Source organism: Tachyglossus aculeatus, chromosome 3 (genome assembly GCF_015852505.1).
Source record: "Tachyglossus aculeatus isolate mTacAcu1 chromosome 3, mTacAcu1.pri, whole genome shotgun sequence".
NCBI lineage: Eukaryota > Metazoa > Chordata > Mammalia > Monotremata > Tachyglossidae > Tachyglossus > Tachyglossus aculeatus.
This window is the reverse complement of record NC_052068.1, coordinates 104,695,772-104,714,962: the sequence shown is the minus strand read 5'-3', so window position 1 is coordinate 104,714,962 and position 19,191 is coordinate 104,695,772. Positions and strand designations below refer to the sequence as shown.

Sequence of the window (19,191 nt, the reverse complement as noted above, 5' to 3'; positions counted from 1 at the left end):
GATAACACCTGTCTCTTACAAAAGTGAAGAAAAGAGTTGTACAGAAGTATTTCCAGGTACCTGAGAAGGCAAAGACAAATATCTTTGTCTTTTGGGACCATGTAGTTCCAAACCATCTTCTAGTTGTCTGCTGTGTGATCTTGGGCAAATCACTTCACTTCTGTGTATCTCACTGACTTCATTCATAAAATGGGGATAAAGAAAGTGAACCCCGTTTGGGATATGGACTGTATCCAACCTCATTAGTTTGTAGCTACCCCAGAGATCAGAACAGTGACTGGCACAAAATGTTTAAATACCATAAAAAAAATCCTCAAATTGCTAAAATTATAGCACTACTTCCCTAAAGATGGGACTTGAGAGAGAAAAGGTGGTACGGATGAGTGGGTAGATTTTTGGTTGTTTTTTCTGTGTGAAAAATTTTCACCCAGTCACTGTTGGGCACATGAGCACCCTGCATGTATGCATGTCTGCATGTATGTAAAAAAATTGTGTTTGTGTACAGATGGTTTTGAGTGGGAGGGTGTAGGTCGGTGTGTGGAGGTGTGTTTGTGTGACCAGAAGTTGAGGAAATTTCTAGTTGGGCATCATGGATCGGGGTGCTTTGTTCCCTGCAGAGAATCCGTGATTATTCAATTCCCCCAGCAGACTTAGCTGCTATAAAGGAAACAACATGGTGTGGTGGGAAAAATGTTGGTTCAACAATGATAAACATCAATGGCAAGTGATAATAAAATGGAACTCTTTATTTATTCCTTTGCAGAATTTGTATTATTGGCTAACTTCACTTCTTCCCCAGTCTCCTGAACTTGCTTCCGTACACTGAGAACCTCGAGACTATATATTTCATGCTGTGATCACCTTCTTGATCCTTGACCAAATAAGCTACCCAAGTTCATTCTGAGAAATGTTCATACAGAAGACCTGGACTCTGAAAAAATTGCTACCTATTTTTTTCCTGAACGGAGAAGACACTGGGCCCAGATATTTCTGTACTTCCATTGCCAAAAAAAGCAAAAACCATTTGAATGAGAGAAGCCAATCAGTCGCTTGTAACTGACTTCATTCTTTTGGGTTTCTCCAATCTCCATGAATTTCAGATCATCCTGTTTATGCTTTTCCTTGTAGTATACCTAATAACCTTGATAGGAAGCTCCCTCTTAGTGTTGGTCTCCACTGTGGACCCTGCCCTTCAAACCCCCACGTACTTTTTCCTCAGGAACCTGTCCCTTATGGATATAGGTTACACCACTGTCATCACCCCCAAAATGCTCACCAATTTCCTGTCCAAGGATAAAAGTATTTCCTTTGGTGGCTGTGCAGCCGAGATGTATTTTGTCTTCTTTTTCGGGCCCTCAGAGTGTTGGATCCTGACAACTATGGCTTATGACAGAGAGGCTGCCATCTGTGACCCACTCTGCTATTCGCTCATAATGAACCAGAGGTTCTGTTTGCAGCTGGCCCTGGCTTCCTGGCTAACAGGGATTCCAGTGGCAACAACACAGACTACCATGATGTTTACATTGCCCTTCTGTGGGCCTAATGTGATTAATCATTTCGTCTATGATAGCCCTCCTCTCTTAGACCTGGTGTGCACGGACACTTTTGCACTTGAGGTATACAGTGTAACTGGGAGTGTGATCATCCTGATACTCCCATTTGGAGTGATCATTTCATCTTACGTCCGCATCCTTGTCACCATCCTGAAGATGTCCTCCGCCGAGGGCCATCGCAAAGCCTTCTCCACCTGCTTGTCCCATCTCATTGTGGTCTCACTGTTCTTTGGGGCTGTGGGTTCGACTTATTTCCAGGTGAAAGCCTCCTACTCTCCTGAGATCAAGAAGGTGCTTTCTCTCTCCTATTCAGTCTTCACTCCCATGCTAAATCCCCTGATCTACAGTCTGAGAAATCAAGAGGTGAAAAGTGCTCTGAAGAGGATTCTGCGTAGAAGAATATCTTCCCAAGATCTGAGAGGCTCTGACTTGTCAAGGTGACTTTTATATTGAGGTATTAAGTCAATGACTTTGCTCAGGCACTATTACTTGGCACATTCCTTTCTTTATCATTCGCTGAGGGCTCACTGTGTGCATGGGATATTCTGGGCTCTTGTAAAGACCATGGAGAAGTGTCAGAGGCCCGTTCCTTGTTCTCAGAACTTAAATAGACAACACCAGTAAGAACACAGGCTAGGATGAAATGAAATATCAAGACATCAACACGTAAAATTGGACAATTGCTCCATCAATTAATGGTATTGATTGAGGGCTTATTATGTGCAGAGCATGAGGACAATCTTTTATAGCATTACAGAATTACTGATATGTACTAATGTTTTATTGTTTTATTTTAAAAGTTTGAAGAGAAGATCAGAAAAGAATATTTAGGAGTTCCTGGAGGTTGAAGGTTAAGTTGATTTTTCATCTCATAGACAGGTTCCTCTGCTCCTGATCCACTCCTATTTACAGGATTACTACCCTGTTCTTCCAGGAAATACTCCCCCATTTGTATTTAAACAGATGCTAGCCATGTCTGAAAATAGAATTATGGATTTGAATTTTGAAGCAAAACTGTAAGTGAAGTGACATCTAGTAACTGTCTGCATCGAACAGAGCTCAGGGACAGTATTCTTCTAATTCCAAAAGAATAAAAATAAGCTCCTTGAATGTAACATCTAGAGAGCTACCATTTATTCAGTTCCTTTAATCATACTTTATTAACGGTACTAAGTGCTTACTATGAGCTAGGCACTGTATGAAGCACCGGGGTTGATATGAGCTAATCAGGTTTAGCATAGTCCATGTCCCACATGGGGCTAACTGTCTTAATCCCCATTTTACAGATGAGACAATCTGAGGTCACAGAGAAATGAAGTGGCTTGTCCAAGGTCACACAGTAGACAAGTGGTGGAGCTGGGATTAGAACCCAGGTCCTTCTGACTCCCAGGCCCATGGTTTATCCATTGGTCACACTGCTTCTCAATTCAGTTTATTTAGACAAGGTTGTGCATATCCTGTTTTGGGTGGGGTTATAGCATTGAAGGTAAATTTGACCCTTTAGAAGATGTTTCATGAAAAAGAGAAAGAAATTCAAGAGGGATTCGAGGAAAGTAACACACTTCAAGAAAGCCTGGACAGATAATCAAGTCTCACATGAGGCTCACAATCAGAGGAGGGGGAACAGGTGTTGAATCCCCATTTTGCAGATGCACAGAGAAGGTCACCATAACTAAGTGTGCAGAACTGAGATTAGATCCCAGGTTCTTTGACTTCCAGACCCATGCCCTTTGAACTTTGATATGCTGCTATTTATAAATGAAAATTCTTCTTTGGCTTGGGGTTTGGCTTAGGCATCCACTTGTTGATGCATTTAGTTCAAGAGTGTTGTCCCCTCCTGTATTATCAGACTGAGTATCAGTGGGTTAAACATACGAGTAGAGAAGAAGTAGAGCAGTTTGTCCACGTTCAGTCATTCATTCAATCATATTTATTGAGCACTTACTGTGTGCAGAGCAGTGTACTAAGCACTTGGGAGGTACAAGTCGGCAAGATATAGAGACGGTCCCTACTCAACAACAGGCTCACAGTCTGAGTGGCTTGACTTGACCAGAGAATACATGATGATAGGAGATCCAAAGATCAAGGTGATGACAATGAGGTCGGAGGAGCAGATGGGGCAGGCCTTGTGACCTAAAAGAAGGAGAGATGACTTTAACATAGTACAGGAGTATCAAAAGGAAAGGAACAATTACAATCAGCATAGTCACATGTTATGTCGGAAGCTTATTGGGGAAGGTTTCCCCATAGGTCAGCTTCAGCACTGATGTAAGTCACAGAAAAAAATGGTTAATTTTATCCACTTCACAAAGGGCTGTGTGGAGACTCAATATATTTGCTCTATGTGGACTGGAAGGGCCCTTTCACATAACAGCCACTAGCTGGATATGCACGTTGTAGCTCATGATAAGTGGGTAATGCAAGGGGCTACATATGGCCACATAACGAGCATTCTCATAGCCTAGTAGAGGCAGTGTGAGCCTGGGAGTCTGAAGGACCTGGAGTCTAGTCACAGCTCTGCAACTCATCAGCTTGTGTGACCTTGGGCTGGGTATTTCACTTCTCTATGTCTCAGTTCTTGCTTCTGAAACCCATCGTTGGGTAGGGATTGCCTCCATTTATTACTGAATTGTGCTTTCCAAGTGCCTAGTACTGTGCTCTGTACATAGTAAGTGCTCAATAAATACAATTGAATGATTCAGACAAAAAAACAAACAAGTAGATAGGTGTCAATGCCATCAGAGTAAATAGAATTATAGCTGTATACACATCATTAATAAAGTAAATATGCAAATATGCACAAATGAAATAGAGTAATAAATATGTACAAATATGTACAAGTTCTATGTGGAGGGGAAGGGGATCGGGACGGGGAGTGATGGGGAAGGGAGGAGGTGGAGGAGAGGAAAAAGGGGGGGCTCAGTCACGAAGGTCTCTTGGAGGAGCTGAGGTCTCAGTAGGGCTTTGAAGGGAGGAAGAGAGCTAGTTTGGTGTATATGTGGAGGGAGGGCATTCCAGGCCAGAGGAAGGACGTGGGTCAGGGTTTACGATGGGTCGGGCAAAAGTGAGGCATAGTGAGGAGGTTAGCGGTAGATGAGCAGAGTGTGTGGGATGGGCTGTAAAAGGAGAGAAGGGAGATGAGTTAGGAGGGGGTGAGGTGATGAAGAGATTTGAAGCCAAGAGTGAGGGGTTTTTGCTTGATTCGAAGGTTGACAGGCAACCACTGGAGATTCTTTAGGAGGGGAGTGACATGCCTAGAGAGTTTCTGTACACAGATAATCCGGGCACCAGAGTGAAGTATAGAGTGAAGCGGGGAGAAACAGGAGGTTGGGAGATTAGAAAGGAGGCTAATGTAGTAATCCAGTCGGGAAAGGATGAAGGATTGAACAGCAAGGTAGCAGTTGGGATAGAGAGGAAAGGGCAGATCTTGACAATGTTGTGGAGGTGAGACCGGCAGGTTTTGGTGACAGATTGGATGTGTGAAGTGCATGAGAGAGCAGAGTCATGGATGAATGAATGAAAAAGATGGTGATGGAAGCTATTAGCTCAATATGGGACATTGTGTCTGACCTGATTAGTTTGTATCTGCAACTATGCTTAGTACCGTGCCTGGAACATAGTAAATGCTTAACAAATACCATAAAAAAAATCATATACCATCACCGCCAGGAGTACACAGTCTGTAGCTCCTAGAAAAATCAAAGTATACAGCAAAGAAGCACAAACAGGGAAAGCAATACTTCTGTCCTGTGTCCAGAGGTCCACCACCATTCTGTGAAGAGTAACTGTGGGTAATAGATTTCTATGGGAAAATTATATGAGATGTGGAGTGTTTGATTTTGCCTCGGTTTTATCCCTGTAGTAATAGTCATGCAAATGACCAAGGATAACCTAAAAAGATGCACCTGCAGTTTGGGAACACTGGAAAAATCCCATTAGAATAAATTCCATAACTTTGGTATGATTTCTCATCAACACAATAGCAATAAAATTATAAGTGGAATCACTGTTCTAAGTGCTGAGGTAGATACAACATAATTGGGTTAGACACAGTCCCTTGTTTCACATAGAGCTCACAGGCTTAATCTCTATTTTGCTGATGAGGGAACGAAGGCACAGAGAAATGAAATAACTTGCCTGAGGTCACATAGCAGAGAAGTTGTAGAGTCCTGACCTCTGACTCCCAGGCCCATGCTCTATCAGTATTTTATCTGCAAACTAGAACAGTCCAAGGTTGGTACTTAGGAAAAGAATGCTTCAATTGAGAGTCAATGAGAACAGAAATATTTTTAATTCTATACTATTAGCCCTTAATGCAGTTCATATACTTTTTACATGCAATTCAAGGTTTCTATCATTAAATTAATTAATAAATGTCATGTAACTTACATATTATTCAAGTCACCTTGGTTCATTGGAACGGTTTGACACAACCCTGGACCAGTCATCCACTCCATCTTTCCCAAGACTTATGCAAAGCACTCGAGATATTTCTACACAAATTCCATGTCAGTATTTATCCACACATTCCCAAGAACATAAGTGAAAGTTGTAAGCTCATTGTGGGCACGCAACTTTTCTGCTAAATCTGTTGTATTGTACTCTTCCAAGCACTTATCACGGTGCTCTGCACATGGTAAGGGCTCAATAAATACAAAGACTGATGTTAACTCAGTAGCATAGTAGGTGTTGAGTCTCATGTTCGACAAGGATTACTGTCTGATTTTTATTAACACCTGTCGCCCCCTCTACTCTGTATGTTCGTAGTGGGCAGAGAATGTGTGTACCAACTCTCCCATGTGATTATCACAGTGGTCTGCACAAAGTAAATGCTCAATAAATAACATTGGTGGTGATGATTTGCTGTACTTCAGTGCCTCCTTAGTTTTAGCTTATGCTTTGACATACACCAAATGAATACCATAATTAATATCCTTAGAGGTTGTTTGAAATAACTTCATGAAAACTTCCCCACTGAAGCAATACTTAAAGCAGTGCAGTTGATGAGTGTTGATGATGAGGATCTTAGATGCCAAATTCATACTGGCCAAATCACTTAGACTATAAGCTCCGAATAGGCAATTTATCTACGAACTCCATTATACCGTACTATCCCAAGTGCTTAGTACTGTGCTTTGCACACATTAAGCAATCCATAAATATGATTTATTGAGATTAATAAGAATTATGGTGAAAGTGGTATTTAACCACTTATTATGTGCCAGGCACTGTGCTTAACAGTGGGGTGGATAGAATATAATCAGGTCAGACACAGACCCTGTTGCACATGGGGCTCTCGGTCTACCAGAGGGAGGATTATGAGGTAACTGAGGCACAGAGAAGTTAAATGACTTGCACAAGGTCACACAGCCGATGAGTGGCTGTGCATGATTAGAACCCAGATAATCTGACTACCACATTTGGGCTCTTTCCATTAGACCATGTAGCTTCCTGTGTACTTTGTCTTCTGTTGTTGCTCCTGAATCTCTTGTCACTTGTTGTGGTTCAGAATGTTTTCACTCTTTTTAGTCTTCCTTGGACTCAGCACAGCCCACAGCCCCGCTTCTCCAAAAGGGCAAAGCCCTCCGGTATGCACTCGGCATTCTATGGATCAGAGCAGCTTGACTCTTGACTCTTCTTGCCTATGGTCAATATGCATTGAACATCATTTCACATCAGTATTATTTCACATCAGTTAGCACTTAATACAAGCTCTTAGTACACTGCTCTGCACACAGTAAGCTAGTCATTGAGTTCTTCATAGAACTCACTATTTTTTATCAGTGAGCTCTTTATAGATATTCATATAAAGAACTATAAAAAATCACTCCAGCACTTAGTACAGTGGATGACTCATTTTAAGCACTTTACAAATACCGTTATTATTATTATTGTTAAGTCACTTCTCTGCATCTCAGTTAACTCATCTGTAATATAGGGATAAAGACTATAAGGCCCACATTCCCTGCCCTGTCACATCTCCTCCTGACAATCTCACTTCTCAGTGCAGTAAGGTGAAAAATATCCAAGCACATCAACTGCATTCTGAAAGTAATCTAAAAAACTTAACTTTGTGATTGCTCATGATTGGTTGATGGGTGCTGTAATAGTGATCATGTATTTCCTCCTAAGACAATTGCTTGGCCCTCCAATCTGTCGTTATTACTAGTCTTTATATAGAACAAATTTATTCATCATTAATATTTATTGTGCTGGTAATCAGTTGTATTTATTGAGCATTTACTGTGTACAGAGCACTGTACTAAGTGCTTGGGAGAGTCCAATATAACAATTTGAAAGAGTTGGTAGCTACATTTCCAGCCCACAGTGAGTTTACAGTCTAGCGCAGAGAGAGACATTAATATAAATAAATGAATAAATCACAGATATGTACATAATGACTGTGGGGCTGTAGATCAGGGAAGAATTTATACTAGGTATATTGCTTTCTTAAGTGTATATGAATTGCATAGGTGGATCTTCAAATTACAATTCTTCCTATTCAGAGAGAACCTCAGAGAGGGGAGAAGCAGGCTAAACTTCCTGGTGACATAAAAGTATAGAAGGCAAATCTAAATAAGAGAAGTCAATAAAATGGGCCCAGGGAGACACCTAAAAGAGAATAAGGATTAGCCATTATTCAGTTTTTACATTTCTCCTTTCCCATGAATACAATCTTCAAAACTCTCAAACACAAGCAACAGTTTTGAGAACTTAGAACTGTTTGATTGCTCGATTCTCCCAGAGTTTAAGTTGGAATGAGGTGGGATGCAACACCTGAAATAGTTTACAACTTTAGAGAAGTAGCATAGCCTAGTGAAAAGAGCAGAGGTCTCCGAGTCAGAGGACTGGTTTCCTAATCACAGCTCTGCCACGTATCTATTGTGTGACCTTGGGCATGTCACCAGGGCGTACTAGATAGAGCACAGGCCTGGGAGTCAGAAGATCATGGGTTCTAATCCTGGCTCACCCACTTGGCTGCCATGTGACCTTGGGAAAGTCTCTTCAATGTGCCTCAGTTATCTCACTTTAAAAATGGGGATTGATACTGTGAGCCCAACATGTGACAAAGACTGTGTCCAACATGCTTTCCTTGTATCCATCCTAGTGCTTAGTAAAGTGGCTGGCTCATTTTAAGCACTTAACAAATACCATTATTATCATTAATATTATGATTATTAAGTCACTTCTCCATATCTCAGTTACCTAATCTGTAATATAGGGACAAAGACTATAAGCCCCAAGTAGGATATGGATTGTGTCCATATCTACCCCTATGCTTAGTATGTTGCCTGGCAAATAATAAGCACTTAACAAATGCTATAAAGAAAGCGAATAAAATCAAAAGGTTCTGCCCTGGGCCATGTGACTGAGCTGGAAGTCATTGCTATTCAAAGTGAAGGAGGATCTAGCTCAATGTATTGGAATCTAAGAGAGTCTCACAAAAAATTGGCAGGCACAAAAAACAGTCCTATTTATATAATGAAATGGTTTAGAGACATGACTAGAAATTGGTTTAGATAATGAACTGTGTCCCCTCTCAGAATTTCACCTGGAGAGTTTCTAGTACTCTACTAGTCTTGGCTATGGGAAGGAGAATGAAGCAGAAGTATACACATTCCATCCTATCTTGAGCGGTGGCTAACGAGTGGAAGGCAATCTGCTGTAAATCAAAACTCACCTGTGCTGGGCAGCAGCTGCATGGGAGAGAGTGGAGGGTGGAGATTCAAAGAACTAGACAATGGTAAACCACTTCCATATTTTTACCCAAACTCTATGGATATACTACCAGGATGATTGCAGATGGAAGTGGGGCATTCTGGGAGAGATGTGTCCATGGACTCGTTATAGGTCAGAGATGACATTCATTCATTCAATCATATTTTTTGAGTGTTACTGTGTGCAGAGCACTGTACTAAGCACTTAAGAAGTACATGTCGGCAACATATAGAGATGGTCACTAGACAACATGTGGCTCACAGTCTAGAAGGGGGAGACAGACAACAAAATAAAACATGTAGACAGGTGTCAAAATTGTCAGAACAAATAGAATTAAAGCTATATGTACATCATTAACACAGTAAATAGAATAGTAAATATGTGCAAGTAAAATAGAGTAATATATATGTACAAATATATGCAAGTGCTGTGGGGAGGAGAAGGAGGGAGGGCAGGGGGGACGAGGAGGAAGAGAGGAAAAGGAGGGCTCAGTCTGAGAAGGCCTCCTGGAGGAGGTGAGCTCTCAGTAGGGCTTTGAAGGGAGGAAGAGAGCTAGCTTGGCAGATGTGTGGAGGGAGGTTATTCCAGGCCAGGGAAAGGACTTGGGCCAGGGGGCGACAGCATAACAGGCGAGAATGAGGTACAGTGAGGAGGTTAGTGGCAGACAAGACAATAAACTGTCTGCTAAACCTTCAAAGCATTTAGCATATCTGATGCTACAAAGAATGATGTTTTTATCACCATTTTGGGGAGATATAAGAATGCTTCTATAAGACAATAGATGTGTTTTCGGTAGTAACATTAAGGGCGTGCTCCATATAGCATTTTCCAATGTTAACAATAATAATAATGATAATAATTATGATGGATTCTATTAAGCAATTACTATGTGTCAAGCACAGTTCTAAGCACTGTTGTAGATACAAGCTAATCAGGTTGGACACAGTCTCTGTCCCACATAGGGCTCAAAGCCTTAATCCTTATTTTTACAGATGGTGTAACTGAGGCCCTGGAAAATTAAGTGACTAGCTCAGGTTCATACAGCAGACAAGTGGCAGAGTCAAGATTAGAACCCAGGTCCTTCTGACTTCCATGCCTGTGCTGTGTCCACTAAGCTAAATGAATTGAACATCACATTAAAATGGCTGTTACTCAAAAATGTAGTACTGTAATTTATTCCCAGTGGATTTGCTAATTAAATCAAATATCTGTAATTCTAATTCTGATATGGAGGTGTATAACAAGCCATCAAAAGTACAGAAAATAAAATTAGGTTGTAAAAAAATTAGATGATAAAAAATTCAACGCAAAAATTTCAGTTGTCAGCGAAACCAATCCCATTAATACTTTCTCTCTGACTCAGAAACTCAGATTTTCTTTCCTACCTTTTTCTCCCCCTCCCCCTAATTTTGGATTATTGGCCTGGGAATATGGGACTGTACCTGTTCAGAAAGATCTAAACTATTGGTTTAAGATCAAGAAAATTTCCTTCTGTCTACGAAGTTCAACGCCTGCAGCCAAGGTTCAACTCCTGCAGCCAGCCCCTTGGTGCTTGAAATATTTGTGAGGATTCAGATCCCAAACATATTTTTCTTCTGAAAAAAATCCTTTAAGATATTATATCAGCCCTAAACAGACTTGGCAATCAAATAATCATATTTGGTTTGTGGGATTAAATCGAGTGCAAATATGTACATATTATTTCTCGCCTGTCCTGCCGTCGACCCCCAGCCAACGTCTTCCCCCTGGCCTGGAATGCCCTCCCTCCACATACCCGTCAAGGCAGCGCTCTTCCTTTCATTCATTTGTTCAATCGTATTTATTGAGAGCTTACTGTGTGCAAAGCACTGCACTAAGCGCTTGGGAAGTACAACTTCATAACATATAGAGACGGTTCCTACCCAACAGCAAGCTCACAGTCTAGAAGGGGGAGACAGACAACAAAACAAAACATATTAACAAAATAAAATAAATAGAATAGTAAATATGAACGAGTGAAATAGAATAATAAATATGTATAAACGTGTATATATATATATATATATATATATATATATATATATACTGCAGTGGGGAGGTGAAGGAGGTAAGGCAGGGGGGTGGGGAGGGGGAGGAGGGGTAGAGGAAAGAGGGGGTTCAGTCAGGGAAGGCCTCCTGTAGGAGGTGAGCTCTCAGTAGGGCTTTGAAAGGGAGGAAGAGAGCTAGCTTGGCTGATGTGTGGAGGGAGGGCATGCCAGGCCAGGGGGAGGATGTGGGCTGGGGGTCGAAGGCGGGACAGGCGAGGATGAGGCACAGTGAGGAGGTTAGCAGCAGAGGAGCGCAGGGTGTGGGCTGGGCTGTAGAAGGAAAGAAGGGAGGTGAGATAGGAGTGGGCGAGGTGATGGACAGCCTTGAAGCCGAGAGTGAGGAGTTTTTGCCTGATGCATGTGTTGATTGGTAGCCACTGGAGATTTTTGAGGAGGGGAGTAACATGCCCAGAGCGTTTCTGCACAAAGACGATCCGGGCAGCAGCGTGAAAAATGGATTGAAGTGGGGAGAGACAGGAGGATGGGAGATCAGAGAGGAGGCTGATGCATTAATCCAGTCGGGATAGGATGAGAGATTGAACCAGCAGGGTAGCAGTTTGGATGGAGAGGAAAGGGCGGATCTTGGCGATGTTGCGGAGGTGAGACTGGCAGGTTTTGGTGACAGATTGGTTGTGAGGGGTGAACGAGTGAGCAGAGTCAAGGATGACACCAAGTTTGTGGGCTAGTGAGACGGGAAGGATGGTAGTGCCATCAGCAGTGATGGGAAACTCAGGGAGAGGGCAGGGTTTGGGAGGGAAAACAAGGAGTTCAGTCTTGGACATGTTGAGTTTTAGATGGCGCACATACACCCAAATGGAGATGTCCTGAAGGCAGGAGGAGATACGACCCTGGAGGGAGGGGGAGAAAGCAGGGGCAGAGATGTAGATTTGGGTGTCATCAGCGTAGAAATGATAATTGAAGCCGTGGGAGCGAATGAGTTCACCAAGGGAGTGAGTGTAGATAGAGAACAGAAGGGGACCAAGAACTGACCCTTGGGGAACCCCTACAGTAAGGAGATGGGAGGAGGAGGTGGAGGAGCCCGTAAAAGAGACTGAGAATGAGCGGCCAGAGAGATAAGAGGAGAACCAGGAGAGGACAGACTCTGTGAGGATAACGTGTTGAGGAGAAGGGGGTGGTCGACAGTGTCGAAGGCAGCTGAGAGTCGAGGAGGATTAGGTTAGAGTAGGAGCCGTTGAATTTGGCAAGCAGGAGGTCATTGGTGACCTTGGAGAGGGCAGTTTCAGTGGAATGTAGGGGACAGAAGCCAGATTGGAGGAGGTCAAGGAGAGAGTTGGCGTTGAGTAATTCGAGGCAGCGGGTGCAGATGACTCGTTCAGGAGTTTGGAAAGGAATGGTAGGAGGGAGATAGGGCGATAACTAGAAGGGGAGGTGGGGTCCAGAGAGGGGTTTTTTAGGAAGGGAGAGACATGGGCATGTTTGAAGGCAGAGGGGAAGGAACCAGTGGAGAGTGAGCAGTTGAAGATGGAAGTTAATGAGGTGAGGAGGGACGGAGCGAGAGAATTCATAAGGTGAGAGGGAATGGGGTCAGAAGCACAGGTGGCTGAAGTAGCACTTGAGAAGAGGGAGGAGATCTCATCAGACGATACTGCTGGGAAGGATGGGAGAGTAGGGGAGAGGTTTGAGAACCAGGGGGTTGGAGAAGGGGAGAGTGACTTTGGGGAGCTCAGACCTCCCTTCAAACCCCTACTGAGAGCTCACCTCCTCCAGGAGGCCTTCCCAGACTGAACCCCCTTTTTCTTTTCCTCCTCCTCATCCCCCTGCCCTACCTCCTTCCCCTCCCCACAGCATGTGTATATATTTGTACAGATTTATTACTCCATTTATTTTCCTTGTACCTATTTACTATTCTATTTATTTTATTAATTATTTGCATATTGCTATAATTATATCTGTTCTGACGATTTTGACACCGGTCTAGATGTTTTGTTTTGTTGTCTGTCTACCTCTTCTATACTGTGAGCCCGTTGTTGGGTAGGGACCGTCTCTATATTTGCCGACTTGTACTTCCCAAGTGCTTAGTAAAGTGCTCTGCTCTGCATTAATTATATTTGTACATATTTACTATTCTATTTATTTTGTTAATTATGCACATCTAGCTTTATTTCTTTTAATAGTCCCTCATTAATTTTATTGTGTCATACTCACATAGTGTATGTACATGTGTAAGCATTCATATTCAAATTAGAACAATTTCATAATGAAAACGTCCCTAAATTGAGCTAGTTAAGGGTAAAAGTTGCACATTTATTTTCTGAGTTCATAAACTCTGTTTAAAGGAATTGGAAAGATGAAGCAGAAAATGGGTTGGAGAATATACCCAAATTAAGTAACACATGTAATGGCAATAATACTGAAGCAGAGTTATTTTTTCCAGTGTGTTTAAATTTTGTTTTTATTGAGTGCTTATTGCATGTCAAGCACTGTACTAAGTGTTGAGAGTGTACAACATAACAGAATTGGCAGAAACATTCACTAGCCCAGAATATTGTACAGTGTCAAGGGGAAGACAGCTATTGATATAAGTAAGTAATGACTATGTACTCCCTCTGCGGTGACTTTTCGTAGATCCATATTAGCAAAGAAATATATTTAGATATAAATTTACAAAGATCTGCTAGAAATTGCTCTGTCTCCTCCCAGATCTAACCAAAAGCCTGAAAAAATTAACTGTTTTTTAAGATGCAAACAGGAATTGAGGAAAAAATCTGACACATGGCTAAGATTATCAATATTATGAAGATCACAATATGTAGCTTATACAATAAACTTAAAAATAATAATCTTGTAAATTTACGGGTAGGAAATTTCACTGTTTATTGTTACATTGTACTTACCCAAGTGATCGGTACAGTGCTCTGCACACAGTAAGTGCTCAATAAATATGATTGAATGAATTAATTAATGAATTAACTATATGCTCCATTAAATAGCTAGCTGTGCTTTAATCCCGTCCATCTGCCAACAATTTTCTCAAAAAGAAATTTGTGTGACATGATTTGATTTTCACTAACATTTGATCCAAAAAAAGAATATAAAAGCTTTAATAAAGCTAAAAATTAGAACAACTTTTTGCTACTACAGCCCCAGGAAGGAGGTAAACAAAAGTTTCTAACATGTTGAACAGTCAATACTGCATAATTTTTTTTATCGTATCCACTCACCTCAATGAAGGGGAAAGAGGGATTCCTCTCTGCATTTAGAGGTTTACTCTGCCGATCAATTAAGCCAAGAACTTTAATTGGACTGTGGTGAGTGGTTCCTTAGCTGTAGAGATAGTGTGCCCCCATAAGCATAAGATCTGTACTTCATTCCAAGCATGGCTAGCATATGTATAACGTACTTAAAAAACTTGGACTTCCATTTTAGGCGGAGCTGATGCTTGGTAAGGCTGCAGACTGATTTTACTTGTCAAAGTAGTGATGATGTTTAGCACTGGAGCTTCAATTTTGAAAAAAATAATGTGACCTTTAATAACTGCTAAAGATTTGCATTCAGTTGCAGCACTCCATATATTTTTGAAACTTCTTACCTATAGAGTGCCACTTCCCCTGAAAAACTGAACCAAGGCAATATATGAACTAAGTTATTTGGTAACTTTTTCTATTAGAATCACACTGCCTTTAACTGACTGCTCCATAAAAGTCACTTAAAAGAAATCTAGGCATAGCATTCAACCTTCTTTCTTGTAGTTCTTAATTAGCATAGTGTCTTCAGTTTCAGTTGAATATATAGAGCTATATCATTCAAAGACTACAGTGTTAACGATAATATTAAATTCGTGAGTGCATGTCACACTGGGAATGAATTGTACTCTCTGCACCTGAAAATACAATAATTTCCAGGGAGAAATAGAGGTCGATTTCAAGTCTGGGAATGTTTAAATATGAGCGGTCAGATCAAAACTATTCTCTCTGTTTCTTAGGGATGCCTCCACCTCTCTGGCATTCCTTGAACGTTTTAATGAAGCAATGTTTTTCCTGGTTTTGCAGGGCCATTTGCTGCCATCTGTTTTTCCCTAGAAAATCTTCCAAACTTCAAAATACACAATCCTCATTCTAGAGCAATAAATCAAGAAACCAGGGTGGGTACTGTTTGATTGAATCTGGGCCTAATAATACAGTTCCTCCAGTTGTGTTTTGTCTACTTCCTCTAGAGGAGACAATCTTTTTGTTCAAAACTAATTAGTTTGTAAGCTCCTAGATGGCAGAGATTATCTCAATTTACTCTAGTCTATGCTCCCAAGTGCTTTGTACAGTGCCCAATTAATACCACTGATGGCTTGATTCCCAGTAAGGCTTTAAGTACTTCAAGGAAAGATTAACTCCAACTTCAGTGAGAGATGAAGCAGTGATTGTCAAAATTAAGCTTAGCAGCCAGGACAGAAATGCCCAGTCATCTGAATGTCTGATGGATGAATAAATAACAAATTAATAATGATGGCATTTGTTGAGTGCTTACTATGTGCCAAGGACCTAAGCGCTGGGGGAGATACAGTTAATCAGGTTGTCCCACATTGGGGCTCACAGTCTTCATCCCCATTTTACTGCCGAGGTAACTGAGACCCAGAGAACTGAAGTGACTCACCCAAAGTCACACAGCTGACAAGCGGCAGAGCAGGGATTAGAACCCATGACTTCTGACTCTCAAGCCCGTGCTCTTTACACTGAGCCACGCTGCTTCTCATAAAGAGTTTCACCCTAGGATAACCACATTTTTCTTATGTAAGAAATGATTGTATTAGTTTTTACCAGAAAGTACATAGATAGGAAACAGATTGTTGTCTAATTTCAATTCCCAAACTGAAACTTTTTCAGACACTTGTAAGATAATATAATTTATTTTATAAAGTTTTAATACAGAGTTTGCTGAATTCAGATAGTGCCAGTGGTCTCTGCTTGTAATACGACAATGATAATTGTAGTATTTGTTCAGTGCTTACTATTGGCCAAGGCCTCTACTAAGAGTTGGGCAGAACAGTTATTTAATCCCCTATTTTATAAATGAGGAAACTGAGACAAGGAGAAGTTAGGTTACTTGCCTGGTGTCTCAAACGAGCAAGTGGCAGCGTTGGGATTAGAACCATGATATCCTAGCTCTCCCAAGAAGTTGCTTTCACCAATACAGCATGTTACTTCTGCAGACTAATAACTCTTTAAATGAACCCTCCAGGGTACCGTTTCCTGACCAATCAATACTCCAAATCCTCATAACCGTTTAACCACCTCTTGCACGTATGTGCCAAATTATTATTTAGTTATTTACTTAGGACAACTCTCATGTCTTGCAGCGTATTTGGAAAAACCCCTTGCCCTTGCTATTGCAAATTATTGTTTAAAACGTCTAATATTTTCTTGGAGACTGAAAGTTTTCTATGGTTTCACTGAAGGGAACTTTCTTTTTGACTAGTATTTAATTACACTGGGTTCTTCTGGAATGAGATTTTGGTAGCTATGGAGCAAGTAAAATTACTAAATGAAGGAATACATCTATTACCGGGTATTTAGTAAATGCTTTGATGAAGCTGGAAGTTAAATTGGTAAAAAGTTGAGCTGGACTCAACTTACCGAAATGACTTCATAGAGGAGGTGGGAATTTAAAGATGCTTAAGAAAGAAGAGAGGGAACAAAATCCATGGCACTGATCTCAGACCAACCTGTCGGGCTCCCAAATGACATCCAGTGTTCACAGATAGAGGCAGTCAAGGAGGGTAATTTGCGGAAGCATTGTGACTTAGAAGCAACAGCATGGGCCTGGGAGCTGGAGACCCTGGTTTATAATCCTGGCCTGCATGCTGGGTGACCTTGCCGAAGCCACTGAACCTCTCTGTGCCTCACTTTACTCTTTAAAATAGGAGTTCAATTCCTCATATCCCTCCTACTCTCAACTACCCCCTTCTCCTGGAAACATTATCCTACCTCAGCTTCACTGACACTGTCCTCTCCTGGTTCTCCTGGGAGGGACAGGAACTGTATTCAACCTGATTTTCTTGTATGTTCCCAAACGTTTAGTACAGTACTTGTCACATAGTATATCACAATTATTATTACTATCAGTAGTAGTAGCATTCCCATGAATCTGCTTGTGTACTGGTAGCCATTGCACATTTTCCCTGCTCAGGTTGGCAGCCCCCAAATAGGAAGAGGTTGGGCAAGAGCCAGAGGCCACATGAAGCATTAATTCTTCTTGGCTACTGACAGGTGAAATCAAGCAAGAGTCTTTCTGTCATCCTTTGAAATTGCTTCAGTCTTGACAATTTTCTCATGTCTGTACACTGTTGACATATGTTATCTACAAAGGATAAAACAGTTTGAGGGTATAGACATGGATATTCACCTTGCCTTTTTTCTGTATCATAAATTCAAACTGAATATTGCTGATACTATTGGGAAAAAATACTTTGCACCTCAATAATAAGACTTCTTTTCAGCTGGAACCATTTAGAGAACATCTCAAATTTCCTGTTCAATGTGGTTCTAAGTAGAGTTGGTGAGTTTCAGTTTCTAAGCAGGAAGTTTATGAGGTGCAGTAGAAGGGAACAGGATGGATGAATGCTTTGAAGCCAATGGTGAGGAGTTTTTGTTTGATGGGATGGGCAACCACCAGAGGTTCCTGAGGAGTGGTGAAACATGGCCTGAGCGTTTCTGTAGAAAAATAATCCGGGCAGGAGAGTGAAGTATGAACTGGAATGGAGAAAGACTGGAGGCAGGGAAGTCAGCAAGGAGGCTGATATAGTAATCAAAGTGGGAAAAGGTAAGTATTTGGCATAATATGCTAGCAGTTTGAATGGAGAAGATAGGACAGATTTTAGCAGTGCTGTGAAGTTTGAACTCACAGGTTTAAGTGACAGGCTGAATATGTGGGTTGAATGAGAGAGAGGAGTCTAGGATAACACCAAAGTGACGTCTTGTGAAGGAGGAAGGATGGTGGTGCTTCCTACAGCTATGTGACTTTGGGGAAGCCATTTAACTTCTTGGTGACTCTGTCACCTCATCTGTAAAATGAGAATTGAGACTGTGAGCCACATGTGGGACAGCCTGATTACCTTGTACCTACCCCAGTGCTTAGAACAATGCTTGGTGCATAGTAAGTGCTTAACAAATATTATTATCATTATTATTATTATTATTATTATTATTATTATTATTATTATTATTACTATTATTACAGTGATGTGAAAGTCAGGGGTAGGACAGGGTTTGGGTGGGAAGATAAATAGTTCTCTTTTGGATGTGCTACGTTTGAGGTGATGGCAGGACATCCAAGTAGAGATGTCTTGAAGGCAGTAGGAAATGTGAGACTGTAGAGAGGGAGAGGGACCAGGGCTAAGGATGTAGATTTGGGAATCATCCACATAGAGGTGGTAGTTGAAACCATGGGAATGAATGAGTCCTCCAAGGGAGTGGGTGTAGATTGAGATTAGAAAGGGAATGAGAACTGAACCTTGGGGGACCCATACAGTTAGGGGATAGGAGGCAGAGGAAGCATCCACAAAGCAGACTGAGAATGAGTGACCTAAGAGGTAGAAGGAGAATCAAGGGAGGAAAGTGTCAGTGAAGTGGAATTTGAGACAGTGAAAGTATTCAACTCACTCAAGGAGTTTGGAGAGGAATGTTAGGAGGGAGATGGGGTGATAACTGGAGGGAGAAGATAACTGAAGGTGTTAAGGGAGGGGTTTTTTAGGATAGCGGAGACATGAATAACCATGTGGAAAGGAGTGGGGAAGAAGCCAGTAGAGAATGAACAGTTGAAGATAGCAGTCAGGAAGGGAAGAAAGGATGGGGCAAGTGCTTTGTTAAGGTACGGAGGGATAAGATCAGGAATTCAGGTGGAGG

The 19,191-nt window shown here is 41.5% G+C and overlaps 1 protein-coding gene across 1 annotated transcript; it reads left to right on the top strand.

Annotated features, from left to right (window-relative positions):
* Positions 1 to 1,028: 1,028 nt before the first annotated feature.
* On the top strand, positions 1,029 to 17,592 carry LOC119925330 (olfactory receptor 10A4-like). The gene is made up of 9 exons (XM_038743430.1): positions 1,029 to 1,990; positions 2,429 to 2,569; positions 7,063 to 7,141; positions 8,027 to 8,110; positions 10,776 to 10,835; positions 14,388 to 14,453; positions 14,726 to 14,741; positions 16,766 to 16,818; positions 17,557 to 17,592. The coding sequence occupies exons 1-9, from the start codon at positions 1,029 to 1,031 to the stop codon at positions 17,590 to 17,592; spliced, it is 1,497 nt and encodes a 498-aa protein (XP_038599358.1).
* The last annotated feature ends 1,599 nt before the right edge of the window (positions 17,593 to 19,191 follow it).